Below are 17,900 nucleotides of genomic sequence, written 5' to 3' on the forward strand. Positions count from 1 at the left end.
AGTATATAAATCTACTCAACACATTCATTCATAATCTCACTGATCCACACAAAGTCTTACCACAAGCAAAGAAAAGAACTTCAGGAGCAAAAGGACAATGAAGACTGTTGCAGCTTTTGTTTTTCTGGCCTGTCTGGTGGCTGTAGGTGTGAATGGTAAGTGTGATGTTTCAGATTAATCAAATTACCTTTACTCTGTACCAACAGATTTGTTTATGGTTTATGCCTGCATCTAGTACTGTTATGAATATGAAATAAATAAAAATTTTCTTCCAGGGCAGGACAGGTCTTCCAGGGGAAGATGTTTCTGTGTTGATAAAGGAGTAAATATGGTTTTAATAAAGAACATTCAGAAGGTTGAAATCATACCTCCAAGTCCATCTTGTTCAAAAAAAGAGATTATGTAAGCAATCATTATTTTTTACACATCAAATATTTTTTAAATATAATATAATATTTGTGCCTCATTAATATGGAATATTGAGTTATTTTCTCCTTTTTGTTCAATCGTCTAGTGTTACTCTAAAAAACGGTGCAGGACGGAAATGCATGAATCCAGAGTCTAAATTCACTAAAAATATCCTCAAGTTTCTTGAAAAACGGTAAGAATGCATATTTGCAACTATCTATCATTTGTTTCAAATGTACTTATTCTTTAAATATAGGCTAAATATATAAACTGTACATAAAAAAGGAAACGTATGTGTTCTGTCTTCATAGGAGCCAACAGTAGGAGAGTTCATGCTTCATAGATTCAAACACTGTCTGAATATTGTGGATGAAGAAAACCTTGTTTAAATATATTATTTATATGAAAATATTTCTTAAGCTGACTAATTTATTGATGTGGCCATAAAACAGCCTTTGCTTATTTGTAATATTTGTAATATTTGTTTTGGATCATATTTTTAACAACAAGAATACTAAACAATGTGTCATATGTACAGTCTTTTTTACCATTTGATGTATGATTGTAGTTTGTCTATTTTTTATTGTCTCTGATGCACAAATACTGTCAAATAAAGCATTTTTTTAATGAACATTCTTCTGACGTGTTGGGGTCTGTTATTAGTGACTGTGAAATAGTTTGATTCATAGAAAAACTTTTTAATACCACATAAAAGTTGCATGGACAATGCATGCACAGTATAATATATGGGCTTAATGGGGAGAGTGACAAGGCTTAAACTCAAAAGCTTTTGAAATTATTATTATTGTAAATAGCGTTTAGTGTTTTAATATGATTTTAAGTGAATTGTTGAGACTAACTTGATTGCAAAGTCAGTCACATGTTTGCTCTGCAACTAATCATCAAACTGCAGACAATACAAGTATTTTATAAACACTTTTCCAAAACGTGAGAACCTCAACTTTGAGATTTGTCATGTCCTCTACACTGAAAATAGAGAAAATCTAAAACAAATGAAACTTTCTTTTGACTCTTCAATTAAGGAGGGCAGAAGGGTTTCAATCATTCATAATTCCATTCTTTAAAATAGGACAGAATATTAATATTAAATATTTAGAGTTCATATTCATCATGTATAATAGAGAGATCGAGAGAGTGAGTGTGCTTGATCTGACTGTCATTGTTTATAGTGACTTTTATTTACCATTGATCACACTTTCTGGGGAGGTTTCCAGGACAGGGATTAAACTAGTCCTAGAATTAAAAAAATAATTGTAAGAGCTGTTCAAACTGAAAACAACTTGCAAAGACATATCTTAAAATACATCAGTGCCCTTTGTTTTGCCTCAATATGCACACAAGTAATGTTTTTAGCAAGGCACGTGTGTTAAAACTAGTTATATTTTCTTATTAAACCAAGGCCTAGTCCTGTCTTAAAATAATTACTGTCTGGGAAACCACTCATCTATGTTTAATGTCAAGATTAATCGATAGCAAAGGATTAAATTGAAACATAGATTCATTCAGGAGACTAATCCCACACGTAGTAATAAAAAACAATGAATGTGAATTAAATTCAGACAATAATATAACAATGTACACATACTCAAATAGAAGATTACATAAAAGGTACAAAAGATTCATGATTTAGGATCACTATTGTCACGCAGTTGTGTAAAAAAGTGTTTGCCCCCTAAACCTAATAACTGTTTGGGCCACCTTTAGCAGCAACAACTGCAATCAAATGTTTGTGATAACATTGCAATGGGTTACAGCACTGGGGAGGAATTTTGGCCCACTCATCTTTGCAGATTTGTTGTAACTCATATGAGGGTTTTCGAGAATGAACCGCCTTTATAACGTCATGTTTGTTAGGATACTGAGAGAAATCTGATGCAAGTAAAATGATTTATTAAATCACAGACAGGAGAGTAAGTCCATACTTCACAGCAAAATTCCAGGCTCCACAGATAGTTGAAAGGTAATCCACACTTCACAGCAAAATTCCAGGCTGCACAGATAGTTCAACGGTTCCAGCCTATTGACAAGGCAGAACCTGTAGCCAATTAGATAATGAATTCAATGATCTTTTTGTGACGTTTTATTTCCTGGTGTGGAAACGGCATTCTATACGCTAACATAAGCAAAAATAATAATAAGAACGAACGTGTATGCATGTAAACAAAATACTTTTATGTTGGGGCTGACCAGGGGCGGACTGGCCATCTGGCAAACCGGGCAGTTTCCCGGTGGGCCGACGTACTTTTTGGGCCGATACATCTCATACTATATTTGTTTGAGCAGCCCAGTTAGCGTCTTTTTTTTTCTAGACAGACCGGCCCACTGACATTTAAGCAGCAGCCCATTGGTTATTTTTTTTAAACGACATTAAGCTGGCCCAATGACTGACCAGCACAGTCATTATCCTTTCTTTTCCTAGATAGACCGGCCCTCTCACATTTAAGCAGTAGCCCATTGGTTATTTTTTTTTGAATGACATTAAGCTGGCCCAATCACCGCTTTGGTCTCTGTGCAAGCGAGCGTGCATCGTCGGTCAGTTCACGTGTCAAAACAGAGAGAGAGAGAGAGAGAGAGAGAAAACACAAGGGAGGCGCAGAAAAACTGCGCGACAAAAAGAAGCAAGCTCTTCAGGCAGACGCTGCAAAATGTGTTAAAAGACACAAATGTTTTCTGCGGCAGCAGGACCTTCAACTCGCGTCGCTGGTGATGATGATGGTGGCGGTGGTGGCACTGGCAGCACCAGCACACAAAGTGTCAGTGAGGAGAGGGAGAGAGAGACGAGGGAGAAGTGAGTGTAGTGCCTGCGGTAAGCAGAACTGCTTTCAAAACACAAGTTTAGATGGATACCTCTTGATAAAGCTGCAATAAAATTAAGCAATTGAGTCAAAAACACAAAATTATGTTGATAAAGCTGCAATAAAAGAATTGCACTCTTTGCTCTGTCGCTACGAGTGTATCTGATTCGTAGATTTTTCGTTGATTGTCTGTTTCAAAACGTATCATTTCTCTTCAAGCAAAATCAAACAATCCAGGAGATCTGCTTACAGAAAAAGATATGTTTATTGTATAACAACACACTTGACAGATCATGTTAAAAATCTCTATTACTGTAATCACACAAGTTTAGTTCAGTGAATGTAGTGAATACTTTCCTGTAAGTACTGGAAGTAATAATCAGTTTTCAATATTAATGTAAGCAGCACTTGTATTTTGTAATAAGTCAGCAATCCAATGGCAAATTTTGCCAATTGCATGAAGCTTGTTTTAGGATTCATAAGTGTGGATTATACAGTTTTATTGCATTAATAAATAACACGTTCTAGAAGTGTTTGTCAACTCTCACTCTTTTCTACCTGCTATTAATTGGGTTTAGTGCTCTTGTGGAATTGGAGTTGCTGTTGCTATACATATTTAAAGGCGTGCAAAGATGGGTGGTATTTGTAATTATACACTGCAAAAATTATTTTCAAGAAAAAAAATTCTTAGTATTTTTGTCTTGTTTTCAGTAAAAATATCTAAACATTCTTAAAATAAGATGTTTTTTCTTTATTAGCAAAATGACCCAAGAAAATAAGTCTAGTTTTTAGACCAAAAATTTTAAATTTAAGTGATTTTGTGCATAAAACAAGCAAAAAAATCTGCCAATGGGGTAAGCTAATTTTTCTTGCATTTAGTGTTTAAGAAAAATGTTCAAGAAATTTTTGCTTACCCCATTGGCAGATTGTTTTGCTTGTTTTATGCACAAAATCACTTACATTTGATATTTTTGGTCAAAAACTAGACTTATTTTCTTGGGTCGTTTTGTTCATCAAGAAAAAGCATCTTAATTTTTGAATTTTTAGATATTTTTACTGAAAACAAGACAAAAATACTAAGAATTTTTTTTCTTGAAAATCATTTTTTGCAGTGTATGTAGTGTGGGCCGGTTTGGGCCAAAATGCCAGGGCCGAATATTTGTCCCAGTCCAGCCCTGGGGCTGACTGCCACTTAGAAAAGGCACTAGTCTTACAAAAACCCTTGCAAGAAGGCATTTTTGGGCCTATTGACCTCAAACGTGAAACATAACTTCTTTATACTTGTGGCTTTTTCACAACATGATCTCACAAAGTTCCGTGGGATAGTCACGGAAAGTTTTGCTCATTTTTCCGTGGCATTCTCACGGATCTCCGGATATTTCCGTGGCCCTGCCACGGACTTTCTTTTCTGTGGCATTCTCACGGATTGGTTACTCAACTGATTTTTCCTATTTTCAAACCATTTTTGCTTCAGTTTAGGGTTAGATTTGGTGTTTGCGTTAGTATGTCACTTTAAGTATTGGTTTATACTATTTTTTCTGATGTATCCTTAAAATTTTCTAAACTTTAATCAATTGTCGCCTGGCGTTGGGGTTAGAGTTGGGTTTGGGGAGGGATGTCATTTTATGTAAATCTAACCCTAAAACAAAGCGACAATGGTAAGAAAATAGGACAAAACAGTTGAGTAACCAATCCGTGAGAATGCCACGGAAAAGAAAGTCCGTGGAAATATGTGGAGATCCGTGAGAATGCCACGGAAAAAATGAGCAAAAAATTGCATTTCTAGGTTTCACACACATATCATTAAGATTTTTTGGATAAAAAATGTAATTCAGCCTCTCTAATTTTTTTTTATTTTTATCTTAAAATAATTTTGAAACCTGGAAAATGAGCGTGGTAAGAGGTTTTAGCCTGACTACGTCAGACTTTGTACTTCCGCTAAATTTCATTACGCTTCTGTACTCAGTCTGAGATACCTCCCATTCTAACCGTTTTCCTCCGGTCTCAAAACGCCGGTCCAATCAACAAACAGAGGGCGGGCTGAGAGCCGTGACGTAGACGCTAAGCGCGAATGTACGGTTGTTGTTTGTGGACATGGAGGCACAGAAAGCTATTTGCTCTGTTGTGGAGAACCGGCACTTGCCAACTTAAGCCCGAACAAGAAGAGTGTTTGTTAAACATTTTGAATGGATATTATGTTGTTGCCCTACTCCAGACAGGTTTTGGTAAACGTTTAATTTATCAACTATTACCGATCGTCAGCGAGAAACTGTGTGCAGCACAGCTTGACGTGCACAACGATTGAGAAATCATGGAAGGGAATTTCGTTGTTCACAGTTAATGGTGGAGAACGCGTGGGCAAACATTCTTTGGTGACATTCCTGATTAACCAGAAAATAAGGTAGGAAGATTTAATTTACATATGGTTATGGCTGTCTGGTGGAAGAGTTTGAGCGGAGAGAGGGGCGTTCCTCCACTTAGACGTGAGTGGAAAGACACCGTAAGGATCGTGTTCTAGCTCTGGCCCGATTTACTTTACATAATCTGCAAAAGTCGTTCATAACCATGTTAACTCCGGTATTTCGCTTGATGGGTTTGTTTTCACATCATACGTGTGTTTTACTGCAGAAATTCGATGCGGCTGAGTCGGCGCATAACGCACATCATGTCCAAACGTTATGTGATTGGCTTACATTTAGACCAATGATTTTAAACTGCAGACAAGCCCCTCCCACGAGAAGGAAAACGATTGTCAATTATGCCCAGCCAGACTCTGTCCATGAAGCGAAGCAAAATAGCAGAGGATGGTATTACCAGGCTAAAGAGGTTTAGCGATCTGGCCAAAATTCTTGATGAAACGCCGGTAAAAATTGGTGAAACCTAGAAATTGCTGTAACTCCTTAGGAATGTCAGGCACTGCACATCCGGTGACTGCTTTGACTTTATCAGAATCGGGACAAATTTCCCTGGCGGCAATAACAAAACCCATAAACGAAACCGACTCCCTGTGGAATTTGCACTTCTCCGCCTTGACAAATAACTGATTCTCTAAGAGCCGTTGTAAGACTAGGCAAACGTGATGGGTGTTTATCTGCATATAGGGGGAAAAGATGAGAATGTCATCAAGATACACAAAGCCAAATTTATTAATCATATCTCCCAACACCTCATTAACCATAGTCTGGAAAACAGCTGGTGCGTTCGCGAGGCCAAATGGTAAAACGGAGTATTCATAGTTCCCAGAGATTCATCTCTAGATGTTGCTTCAATACATCCACATAAGTTTCTTTTCTCATGATGCCATCTATTTTGTGAAGTGCACCAGTTCCTTTTGCAGCAAAGCAGCCCTACAACATTATACTACCACCCCCATACTTCACAGTTGGGATGGTGTTCTGAGGCTTCAAAGCTTCGCCCTTTTTCCTCCAAATATACCATTTATCATTATGGCCGAACAGTTCAATTTTTGTTTTGTCAGACCACAGGACATGTCTCCAAAAATTAAGATTTTTTCCCCATGTGCAGTTACAAACTGTAGACTGGCTTTTTTATAGTGGTTTTGAAGTAATGGCTTTCTCCTCCCAGAGCAACCTTTCAGCTAATGGTGATACAGAACTAGTTTAACTGTGGATAATGACACTGTCTTACCAGCTTCAGCCAACATCTTCACAAGGTCTTTTACTGTTGTCCTGCGGTTGATTTGCACATTTCGCACCAAAAACGTTCCTCTCTTGGACTCAGAATCCGTCTTCTTCCGGAGCGGTATGATGGTTGTACATTCCCAAGTTTTTTATACTGCATATATTCGTCTGAACAGATGAACGTGGGACCTTCAGGAATCTGGAAATTGCACCTAAGGATGAGACACACTTGTGGAGGTCCACAATTCTTTTCCTGATGTCTTGGTGGAATTACCTTGATTTTCCCATGATGTCAAGGAAAGAGGCTCTGTGTTTGAGGTGTGCCTTTATATGCATCCACAGATGTACCACCATTAACTCAAATGGAATCAATTAACCTATCAGAAGCGTCTTAATCTCAGAATGGAATCATCTGGAGTTTTTTTTGTTTTGTTTAAAAACACAATAAACTTAGTGAATGTATATTTCTGACTTTGATAAAAGTGATAAGACAGAATCTAAAACAGAAAAAGTTTACTCTGATTTAATTTATGACAGTAATGAAATAAAAGTTTTTGTGTTTTTCTCTTAAGTGTATGTAAATATCTGGTTTCATATAGGTAATATGCTGAAAAGACTGATTATGGAAATGTCATTTATGCTATTTTGTTTATTATGTTGCTTGATCTGCTCTCAGTTTCGCTGATATTTAGCAGTAGGTACAGCATTTCCAGATTTCTCAAAAATACTTTCACTTTTAGATTCATTTTCCTTTCAGATTCATTTCATCATGACTTGAACACAATGTCAAGTTAAAATTCTACATAAAGAGGTAGTGAAAATATCTATAATTGAAATCAGAGGTTATGTCTCATGCCGTGATTTCTATTTCATGCTCATTGTTTATTTATATATCAGAACGGATAAATCACTGAATTTAATCATTTCCAACATTAAAATAAAATACTTCATTATCTGTGAACAAAAGGTGGGACGAGATTAAATCAATCGTATTTGAATGAAACAAAGAAGCGGCCTGTTGAACACAAATGTGTGACAGCTAGGAAAATCTTGGAGATGGTTTTAGAAAAATGTTTCTCAGTATTTGTTGCCTATAATTTACATTTTATTTAAAGAATATTAGGTCTTGGTCCATAAATAAACAATATTATTGTATGCTAGTAGGCAAACCAGTCAGCACATTAAAGGTGAATGTTTTTGTCAGTATCTCCTAACATCATCAGTTGTTTATACCGTTTTCAAGAAAGAGGTAGTGAAAACATTTGACCTTTATCATCAGGCAAAAGACACTTTCTTCCATATCCCAGTTTGTGGTTTTATAAAGCCTTTCTAAAGTAAATAAAAAATGTAGAGCTTGGTTTATGATAAGCAGAGATGTATAGTAACGAAGTAGAACTACTTCACTACTGTACTTAAGTACTAAAAGACAGTATCTGTACTCTACTGAAGTATTATTTTTTTCTCCTACTTCCACTTTTACTTCAGTACATTTTTTCTTTGAGTTTAATACTTTTACTCCAATACATTTTTTATGTGCTGCATAGTTACTCGTTACTCTCAAATGTTACGAATCATGGTCACATGGTGGTCTGAACCAATTGGAGATAGTGAAGTGCGACCCCTCCCTCCCTCTCACTCACAAATATGAGCCGGGGTTGTGGACAAATGTGAAGCGAAGAGAGAACCAAAGTGCGCGAGAAAGACAGAGAGAGAGAGAATGCGCAAGAAAGGGCGAGTGTGCGCGAAAGAAGGAAACCTAAAGTCAATGAAACACCTTGTACCTTTACCTATTACCATTTTATCGACAAATATTTCATTAATTCTGAATTCTCTATCGCCATATCAGTTAAATTAATCTGAATTATCTGAACATTCATGTCCTTGTACTCCTGCTACAGCCAAAGGAATTGTAATTGTCCTTTAGCTTAAACATTTGAAATAATATAAACAATATCATATTCAAACTTTTGACTGTTTTCTTTAATAACATTACACGATACTTGTACTTTTACTTTCAGTACTTGAGTAGTATATTTTAAAATAAACTACTTGCAATACTTAAGTACAAAGCATGTTTAATACTTTAGTACTTCCACTTAAGTGCTGTGCTTAAAGAGCACTTCAACTTCTACTCAAGTCACTTTTTTGATAGAGCACTTGTACTTTTACTCAAGTCTGGGTCGCTAGTACTTTATACATCTCTGATGATAAGTTGCATGTAATTATGCATATTTTCTGTTATTACTGAAGTTGTTGCATGTAGCATGTGTAACAAAGACACTGTAAAATAAAATTTACCCATGTGTGGAACCAATTGATAAAAAACACACTTATTATTGTGTTTAAAAGGCAGGTCTAACTGTATTTCATGCATTCTGATGTATTAACACACTTTAAGAGTTTGGGTCCTTTCCTAAACATCGACAAAGATTCAAAAAAACATTTGGACGTATGACGAAGTATTACTGAGCCAAACACACTCCTTTTTCCTACAAGTATTGGATTAAAACAAGAGCAGTGACTTTTCATCATAATTTCTCTTGACTTGTTTTTGAGTTTAATACTTATGATGACAATACAAAATTAATGATGCTAACAAAATGATGAAACTCCCAATACCCATAAAATAACTAAAATACTTCAACAGCTTAATAAACAATGCTTAATTAAGCTTAATAAACAAAATAATTTTTTATTTTGTAAATTTGTATGACTATATACAAAATGTTATACAGTATCTCTAAAATAATTATATTGATAATAATCTCACCATAATAAACCATAAAGCATTGTTAAAAGCAGAAGATTTTCTTTTTCCGGGTGGATCATCAAGACTATTGGTCAACCCAGTTGTCAATCATTCTGATGATATGTTGACGTAAGGCCGCCATATGTTCGCTTTCTGCACATGCGCACTTTCAGGTGTATAGGTGTGGTTGGCTACGGTTTCAGCCATTCATTGAAGCTCGCGTTCTCACCGTATTTTTTCAAAATGTCTGAGGGTCGCATGAGAAAAATTATTGTATGACAAGAAGAGAAAGCCCTCTGAAGAAAGAAACGAGACCAGAGTGTTTTTGGGAGAATATTTCACGCAGGTTGGGCTTCCCACTGATGCCTCAGTCGCGAAGTTTCTACTCTACAGGTAAAGTTTGGCATGTTTTTTTGGAGAAATCCATTTAAAATCACTGCTAGTCAAAGTTGCAAGCTATGATTAGCGATGCTAGCCCTGGCACAAGTCATGAACCGCGCAGACACGGAAAACATCTCAATGTATGAGCCATGCCGGCAGCAACTTGTAAACAGAGCGAAGAGAAGAACTAGGCTCGTGCATGCTCTCTCTCGTGCGCACGTTAATAGGCGTTCCCTCTCGGAGGTAGTGTTGTGCATGTGCATTTTTTTTAAAAAGTGGAAGGGCGGGTCTTTTTTTTAAAGTTCAGGAAAATCTTCCGCTATACCTTTAATGTATACATTTAGTTTCAATATGGACCTGTGAGGTGTAATAAGAACTCTGGATTTCACAGGCTGGATCACATATCATAAAATCAAAACAATTGGTTGATAGTTTAAAAGGGTCATAATAATTTCTCTATTCATCACTGATGCCTGACATTTATACATACTGTAAAGATTTCGATGTGTACTATTTTCATTTTGAGAAAAGATTACTATTCTAAGAAACTATACATTTTGTAACTTAATTATGTCTTATTAGAGGGTTAATATGTACTTTAAATAATTTAAAGAGAAAGTATTTCCGAGAAATGTCAATAAAAGATGGAAGCTAGAGTAGTGAAACAAAAATTGAGAAGTGGCTCAAAAAGGAAACTCCCAGATCTAGAGTATTTAAATCTACTCAGCACATGATCTACTACTTCATTCATAATCTCACTGATCCACGCATAGCCTACAACAAGCAAAGAAAAGACCATCAAGAGCAAAAGGACAATGAAGACTGTTGCAGCTTTTGTTTTTCTGGCCTGTCTGATGGCTGTAGGAGTGAATGGTAAGTGTGATCTTTAGGACACCAAGATTATCAAAATTCCTTTACACTGTACTAGCAGATTAAATAAATGACATTTTTCATTGCAGGGCAGGACAGGTCTTCCAAGGGCAGATGTTTCTGTGCTGATAAAGGAGTAAATATGGTTTTAATAAAGAACATTGAGAAGGTTGAAATCATACCTCCAAGTCCATCTTGTGCAAAACAGGAGATTATGTAAGCAATTATAATTTTTTACACATCAAATGTTTTTTTAAATTAATATTTGTGTGATCCAACTACAGTCTCATTAAAATTGAATATTGAGTTTATTGCCCTTTTTGTTCAATCATCTAGTGTTACTCTAAAAAATGGTGCAGGACTGAAATGCATGAATCCAGAGTCTAAATTCACTAAAAATATCCTCAAGTCTCTTGAAAAACGGTAAGAATGCATATTTGCAACTATCTAACATTTGTTTCATATGTACTTATCTTTAAATATAGCCTACATATAAACTGTACATAAGAGGAAACGTATACAATAAATGTGTTCTGTCTTCACAGGAGCCAACAGTAGGAGATTTCATGCTTCATAGATTCAAACACTGTTTGTGATATTGTGAATAGAGAAAAATCTGTATGAACTTATATAAGAATATTTCTTAAGCTGACTAATTTATTAATGTGGCCATAAAACAGCCTTTGCTTATTTGTAATATTTGTTTTGGATCATATTTTTTACAACAAGAATATTAAACAATGTGTCATATGTACAGTCTTTTTTACCATTTGATGTATGATTGTAGTTTGTCTATTTTTTTATTGTCCCTCTGATGCACAAAAACTGTCAAATAAAGCATTTCATCTAAATGAAAATTCTTCTGACTTGTTGGGGTCTGTGGATGTTTTTAGTAACTGTGAAATAGTTTGATTCAAAGAAAAATAGTTTAACCCTCAGTTGGTTCTTGGGGTCTATATGACCCCAATCAACATTTCATTAGTCTAAAAAAATGGTTTTCTTCATTTTCAGAGTGACTTTTCCTAAATCATCTATCTATACATACACAAAAAAACTAGGCTTGATTCAGTTGTTCTGAAGGTATGTAAAAAATATTAATCTGCTCTTTGGGGTCAATATGACCCCAACTGAAAATTAATGGGAAATGCAAAACAATGTATTTTTTCAATTTTTCAAAAAAAAAAAATATCAATAAATCCAACATAAATCTGAAAATTTCTGCACAAAAATAAAGGCCTGGTACTTGTGCACAAATGCAATGTAGAAAACACCCATGCTCATTCAAACACTATTTGAAATAATATTTATTTTTGATGTCCTTTCTAATGTTTATATACATAAATTCACAAAATGTATCACTAAAGTAGTGATGTTAGCAGTTGCCCATATCCAGTAAAATAAATTCTACACTCTAAAAAATGCTGGGTTATTTTCAACCCAGCATTGGTTACATGTAACACAAGTAAGTTTACATGTACACCAACCAATAATGTGATTATTTCCAATAATCAGAGTAAGGACTTAATCACAGTGAAACATTTACATGACTGGAGCTAACTACTTCACTCCTGTTTACATGCAGTTTTTATTTAAGGATTATTCACACATAACCCAATGCAGAGCACGAATAATGAACTCACATATACTGTACACTGTTATAATTAACTTAGATTAATTGACAAACACGTTATAGATGTGCCTGTAAAGGGCCGTTTATGTTATAACGATAACTATAAAAATTTAGTTCTGAAAATCGTTTTATATTAAAGAGAATAGCGGAGTTCACCCCACAACTATAACCATAAAGATACAATGAACGATGTCGTTGGGATTACTTTCTGAGTGATTTTTTTTCCACCTGATGAACGATAAACCATTGACAGCCAATGAAATGTATTTGAACCTTAAGTGCACGCACACTTGAAATGACAGTGGAAAAGCTCATTGCTGAGGTCTATAACATGAAATGAACTCAGGTATCCAGCGCTGATGCAGTTGCTGTGAAATTCACTACGTAATGCTTTATTCTTACCACATTGACTACAACAAAAGGTAAGATATTAGATTATACAAACTATTAGATTCACTGTCAAGAGTTATGTGAAGTGCGTGTTGAGGACATCTGCTGGTTACCCACTGTGTAAATGCAACAAGAACAGCTATTTACACATTCAGTGACATGTAAACAACTGCAAAAAAGGTTTTATTACAAGAAATGTACAATATTAGTTAATGCCATTAAAGGCAAGTGCTTTGTGCGAGTGCGTGAGCGAATTAGCATGAAGTTATCGTTATGATGTGGTCAATATATTTATCGTTATAGTTAACTTTATAGTTTTTGTTATAATATCCCTTAAGGGTTTTATACTCTGCTGTCGCGTTACTTAAGCTGTTTCTCGATGAAGGCAGACTGCTGACAGCAAGCCGTGTTGACAGAGTTCAGGTAAAATGTCCTAATGTCAAGTTTAAAACAAATTTGTGCTTAAGGTGTGTGACTAAAACACACGCGCATTCAATTAGTGTGGTATAAATTCGATTAAAGCATTTACTCTACATGGGTCATCCCCTGCCTATGAGGACCTTTTGGAGGCGATTACTATGCCGTGGCATGGTTTTTGTTAGCCTTTTTGAGAATGGCAGCATGCGTTCCCAGTGCACATTGGATGAATGTTTTTTAAATTTAAATTCCAGCCTCCTTGACACAACATGCCTTTCTTTCCCAAACTCCACAGTGAGCAGTCATGGTCATGGAAAGCCCCATGTCCACCACCCTCACCCCACCATGTCTTCCAACATTGTGGGGACAAGTAAGCATGGATATTTGGTGATGGTGGAGCAGGCGCTTGCTAGCTATCTATCCCCATGCCGTGGCTTCGTCTCTAAGCCCACCGACACATACTGCGATTAAAAACTGCATACCCCACCTCTTTTAATACAATTATACTTACTGCGATTATGAGCTTAATCCCATTATTTTTTTATTTAACATTCCCCAACACTAGCCTTTTGGGAAAGAAACCATTGTAATGAAACACGGGACATTACACACTGATTTTTGGCGTGCTCTATATGATGTGCAGCCCCCGAATATTATTCATAATGTTTTTTACCTGCACCTAATGCAGAGTTCAGACTGAACAATTTTAGCCCTGATTTTGACTCGCTGACAGGTTTTGAGAAATCGCTGACAAATGCCCGAAATCACAGGCAAATCGATGCTTTTGCAAGCGAGTGACAATCACACAGTGTGAATGATCAAAGATGCATTCTGAGAGAATCGCTGACGAGTCAAAATCATGCCGTTTGAAATGTGTTTTGACTGAAAACAACATCGGCAATGACCTACAGCCAATGAGAGAGCAACATACAGGGCAGCTGGAAGTTCGGGGAAGAGTTATAAAGGTACAGCCCATAATATCAGCAAGCATGGATTTGGTTAAGAAAAGGGCTTGTTTTCTTTTTATTTTCGCTACAAATGAGCGCACATGCAATTTGTATGGCAAGCTTCTTGCGGGCTACCATTTTTAATAATAATCCGCAGTGTCACGTGAGAACTCCGGTCTTGCACGTGCGACCTCAAAATGTTTCCTTGTCACTTCTCGCGTGCGTCTGGCTGTGAAACGTAGTTTGTGAACTGGGACGAAGTTGTCTGCGATTCTTCCTATGGTAAAGTCATGCCGTCTGAACCCCCCTGTCGCCGCTCCGTTGTGCAGTGTGAAAAAGCAGCGACTGAACACTACCCCAGATTGTCACGCAGTATGAAAAGATCTGTGACCTGACTAGTTTGAAAATCATGCAGTCTGAACTCGGCATAAAACTTCTGCAGTACAGCTAGGGTAAGAAAGCACCGGCGTGCCCTTCCAACGCATCAGTGTGCTTAGAGACGATCCCACGGCATGGGGGGAGATAGCTCGCAAGCGTCTGCTCCACCGTAGGCATCACCAAATATCCATGCTTACCTGTCCCCATTCTGTTGGAAGATATTGTGGGGGGAGGGGTGTGGACGTGGGGCTTTCCATGACCTTGACTGCTCGCTGTGGAGTTCGGGAAGAAAGGCATGTTGTGTCAAGGAGGCTGGGGTTTCAGTTTAAAAAAACATTTGTCCAACATGCACTGGGAACACACGCTGTGATTCTCAAAAAGGCTAACAAAAACCGTGCCACGATGTAGTCATTGCCTCCAAAAGGTCTCATAGGCAGGGGATAAATTAGGGAACACCTCAGTGTCCACCGTGTTTGCATACAGTATATAATGTCAACCTCCTCAGAGGAAGACCAATATGAGCTCCTGCTCCAGGCGAAAGAACACGGATTGCAGGCTTCTGTAGAAACAGGGAATTAGATCCTGCAGGTGAGGATCTAACCCATACAATCACATTTTCTGCTCTGCCTCCAGCAGCAGGGCTGGAGACTTAGTAACACACGGCTGGTCATGTAGAATGTGAGAGATCAGAGAGAGTGAGTGTGCTTAATCTTATTTTCATTGTTTATAGTGACTTTTATTAACCGTTGATCAAACTCTCTATGTTTAAAGTCAAAATTAATCCATAACAATGGATCAAAATGAAACAGGTTCATTCAGGAGACTAATCCCACACGTAGTGATAAAAAAAACAATAAATGTATACGATTAATTAGTACACAGACTCAAACATTATGGTAACACAAAAGGTAAAAAAAAGATTAAGCATTTAAGATTTACTTTATTATGATATAATTACCTCGGTACAATTTTTTGTCTCACAGTCAGGTAAAAATGTATAAATTTCACATTATATTATACACACACTATTTGCGCATATCTAAGTAAAATATTAAGTAACTTCATGCAATAAAAGTAGTACACTTTTACAAAGTGTTGCATTTGTAAGGGAAGAAACAATTGTTCAATTGTTCAGTTTTTGGTTGGTGTGACTGCAATGCAGCTGCGAGTTATGATCTCAGTCTTTGGGGATGGCAGGGGGTATCAACAGCAGGAAATGGTAGAAATTCACTGGGGATCCACTCAAGGGCATGTTTTCAATATACTTCTCATAACAAATGCGTTCTTCTTCGCATTAAATTGGCAAGGCTTAAAGAGTGATAGTTCTGCAAACTGTCCCGGGTGGTCGTTCACGCTGGCACAAACCATCGAGTTCGGAGCGTTTCTGGGATTTTTGTTTAATAATTATTTCCGACCTGCGCCCCAACTCACCCAGAAAGACGCATCTCAGACAGCGCCCACTTAATTCTTGACTCAGCGCATTCATGCGTACTGTAATACAAGTGCGTTGTGTTGAGCATGGGCCCCCTTAAGAATGCGGAGCCCCAGGCTACCGCCTGTATCGCCTATTGAACCGGCCGGCCCTCCTCCAGTCCTCTTTGTGTTAATGTCTTTAATGCCCGGAAGGTTTTACAACTGATACAATGTGCCATCTTTACTACCCGTTGCAGATCTTTTATGTCAGATGTTGAGTAATTTCCTTACCAGACGATAATACTGTGCTGGTGAGTACACTCTCAATAAAACATCTGTAGAAACCAGTTGGAACAGAGAGGGGGCATGCCAGCTCTCTTCTGCCTCCTTAAAATGTATACTAGGCCTTAATGAAGAGGTGGTGTGCCGCATGTGAAGCCTATGGAGATGTGACAATCTGTGGTCTGTTTTCCAGGAACTCCAGCATACAAGTGCACATTGATTTGCTATAAGTGCTTCTTTATTTCTACTGAGAAAGGTGTATACCCAACTACTATAAGCAGAACTCCCCAAAAATTTTTATTTTTCAGTTACACCTAAGTAACATTAGTTACGAAGACATGTTAAGATTCAGTTTACAAATAACATTTTTTGTTAAAAGCAACCAGATAGGCTTTATGCCCAGCTGCACTACTTCCTGAACTTCACCCAGCTCCTTGTTTCCTGTCAGCCATTATTGGACAAACTGATTAATCCAGGTGTGTCTGATTATTGTTGTTGTGACTACTGAGGTCAGGCACACCTGGATTAATCAGTTTGTTTGTGACTACTGAGGTCAGGCACACCTGGATTAATCAGTTTGTCCAATAATGGCAGACAGGAAACAAGGAGCTGGCTGAAGTTCAGGAAGTAGTGCAGCTGGGCATAAAGCCTATTGAGTTATTTAACACACTAAATGTGTAAGGGTTGTTGTCCCTAAATAGACACATCACTGTGAAATTATTAAAACAACACATTTTGTTTTACTGTTAACGCAGCTTGTGATGTCCTTTTTATTTGTTTTAACACAAAATCAACACAAAATGACACATAATGTGTTAAATAGCATAACTCAAAAAAACTCATATAAAGGCCTGGTAAAATAAATGGGAAGTGAGAGCCTCTAACCTTCTTGACCAAAATTGTGTAATGAATGAATGTTTACAATGTATTTTAAGAAACTGAAACAGTTCTCTGAAAATTCACAGTGTTGTTTGCCTAGACATATCTATGTAGACAAATCGGACAATGTTTTCATTACATTAATCCATTTTTCATGATAGTAATATTAATAGTAATAGATAATAGTTTTTCATGTCATATGGTCACACAGGTCAAAAACAATTCTAACACTAAATCTGGCTTTGGTGCTTTTTTGTGGTGGGGCAAGGGACCGGGCCAGTGGAAAAAATCCTTAGCGTTGTGCCCTGCAATAATTAATAATTAATACCTGTACTATACCTGTAATAATAAGCATACTGAAGCCCTAGTCTTGTTGAAAGCAGCACTTCTGTGATTGTCCTTCAAAGAATGTGGTAAACTTGCACACAACGTATAAAATAGTAAAAACACAAAATAAGAGGAAAACTTCCGAAGGACTTTTTAAGAAAAGACCCCCTCCTGGCCTGAATATTGATGCATGACATTACTAGTCTAATAATTCCTTCCTCATTCTTTGAAAGGTCATCTTTGTCTGATTTGGTGCATGAATATTTTTAAGAGAAAGTGTTTCTGAGAAACAAGACCGTGCAGTTCACGTGCTGGACTTATGAAACTAAAACTGAACAATCTGTAGAGAGGTAAAATCCCTTATTGGAATAT

At 36.9% G+C, this 17,900-nt stretch overlaps 2 protein-coding genes across 2 annotated transcripts; both read left to right on the forward strand.

The window, feature by feature from the left end:
• Positions 1 to 1,033, forward strand: LOC141279786 (C-X-C motif chemokine 11-6-like). The gene is made up of 4 exons (XM_065267037.2): positions 1 to 155; positions 276 to 402; positions 515 to 601; positions 720 to 1,033. Exons 1-4 carry the CDS (start codon positions 98 to 100, stop codon positions 730 to 732), a joined length of 285 nt encoding a protein of 94 aa, XP_065123109.2. The 5' UTR covers positions 1 to 97; the 3' UTR covers positions 733 to 1,033.
• Positions 1,034 to 10,746: 9,713 nt separating this feature from the next.
• LOC135748757 (C-X-C motif chemokine 11-6-like) lies at positions 10,747 to 11,731 on the forward strand. Its single transcript, XM_065267036.2, has 4 exons — positions 10,747 to 10,868; positions 10,955 to 11,081; positions 11,202 to 11,288; positions 11,411 to 11,731. Exons 1-4 carry the CDS (start codon positions 10,811 to 10,813, stop codon positions 11,421 to 11,423), a joined length of 285 nt encoding a protein of 94 aa, XP_065123108.2. The 5' UTR covers positions 10,747 to 10,810; the 3' UTR covers positions 11,424 to 11,731.
• Positions 11,732 to 17,900: the final 6,169 nt, after the last annotated feature.

The sequence above is a fragment of the Paramisgurnus dabryanus genome, chromosome 5 (assembly GCF_030506205.2).
Source record: "Paramisgurnus dabryanus chromosome 5, PD_genome_1.1, whole genome shotgun sequence".
Lineage (NCBI taxonomy): Eukaryota > Metazoa > Chordata > Actinopteri > Cypriniformes > Cobitidae > Paramisgurnus > Paramisgurnus dabryanus.

Excerpts from the sequence above, each read along its gene's own strand:
- LOC135748757 (XM_065267036.2), top strand. The coding sequence starts at position 10,811 with ATGAAGACTGTTGCAGCTTTTGTTTTTCTGGCCTGTCTGATGGCTGTA. Across the intron at positions 10,869-10,954 it reads GATGGCTGTAGGAGTGAATG|GGCAGGACAGGTCTTCCAAG; the intron begins GTAAGTGTGATC and ends TTTTCATTGCAG. Across the intron at positions 11,082-11,201 it reads TGTGCAAAACAGGAGATTAT|TGTTACTCTAAAAAATGGTG; the intron begins GTAAGCAATTAT and ends TCAATCATCTAG.
- LOC141279786 (XM_065267037.2), top strand. The coding sequence starts at position 98 with ATGAAGACTGTTGCAGCTTTTGTTTTTCTGGCCTGTCTGGTGGCTGTA. Across the intron at positions 156-275 it reads GGTGGCTGTAGGTGTGAATG|GGCAGGACAGGTCTTCCAGG; the intron begins GTAAGTGTGATG and ends ATTTTCTTCCAG. Across the intron at positions 403-514 it reads TGTTCAAAAAAAGAGATTAT|TGTTACTCTAAAAAACGGTG; the intron begins GTAAGCAATCAT and ends TCAATCGTCTAG.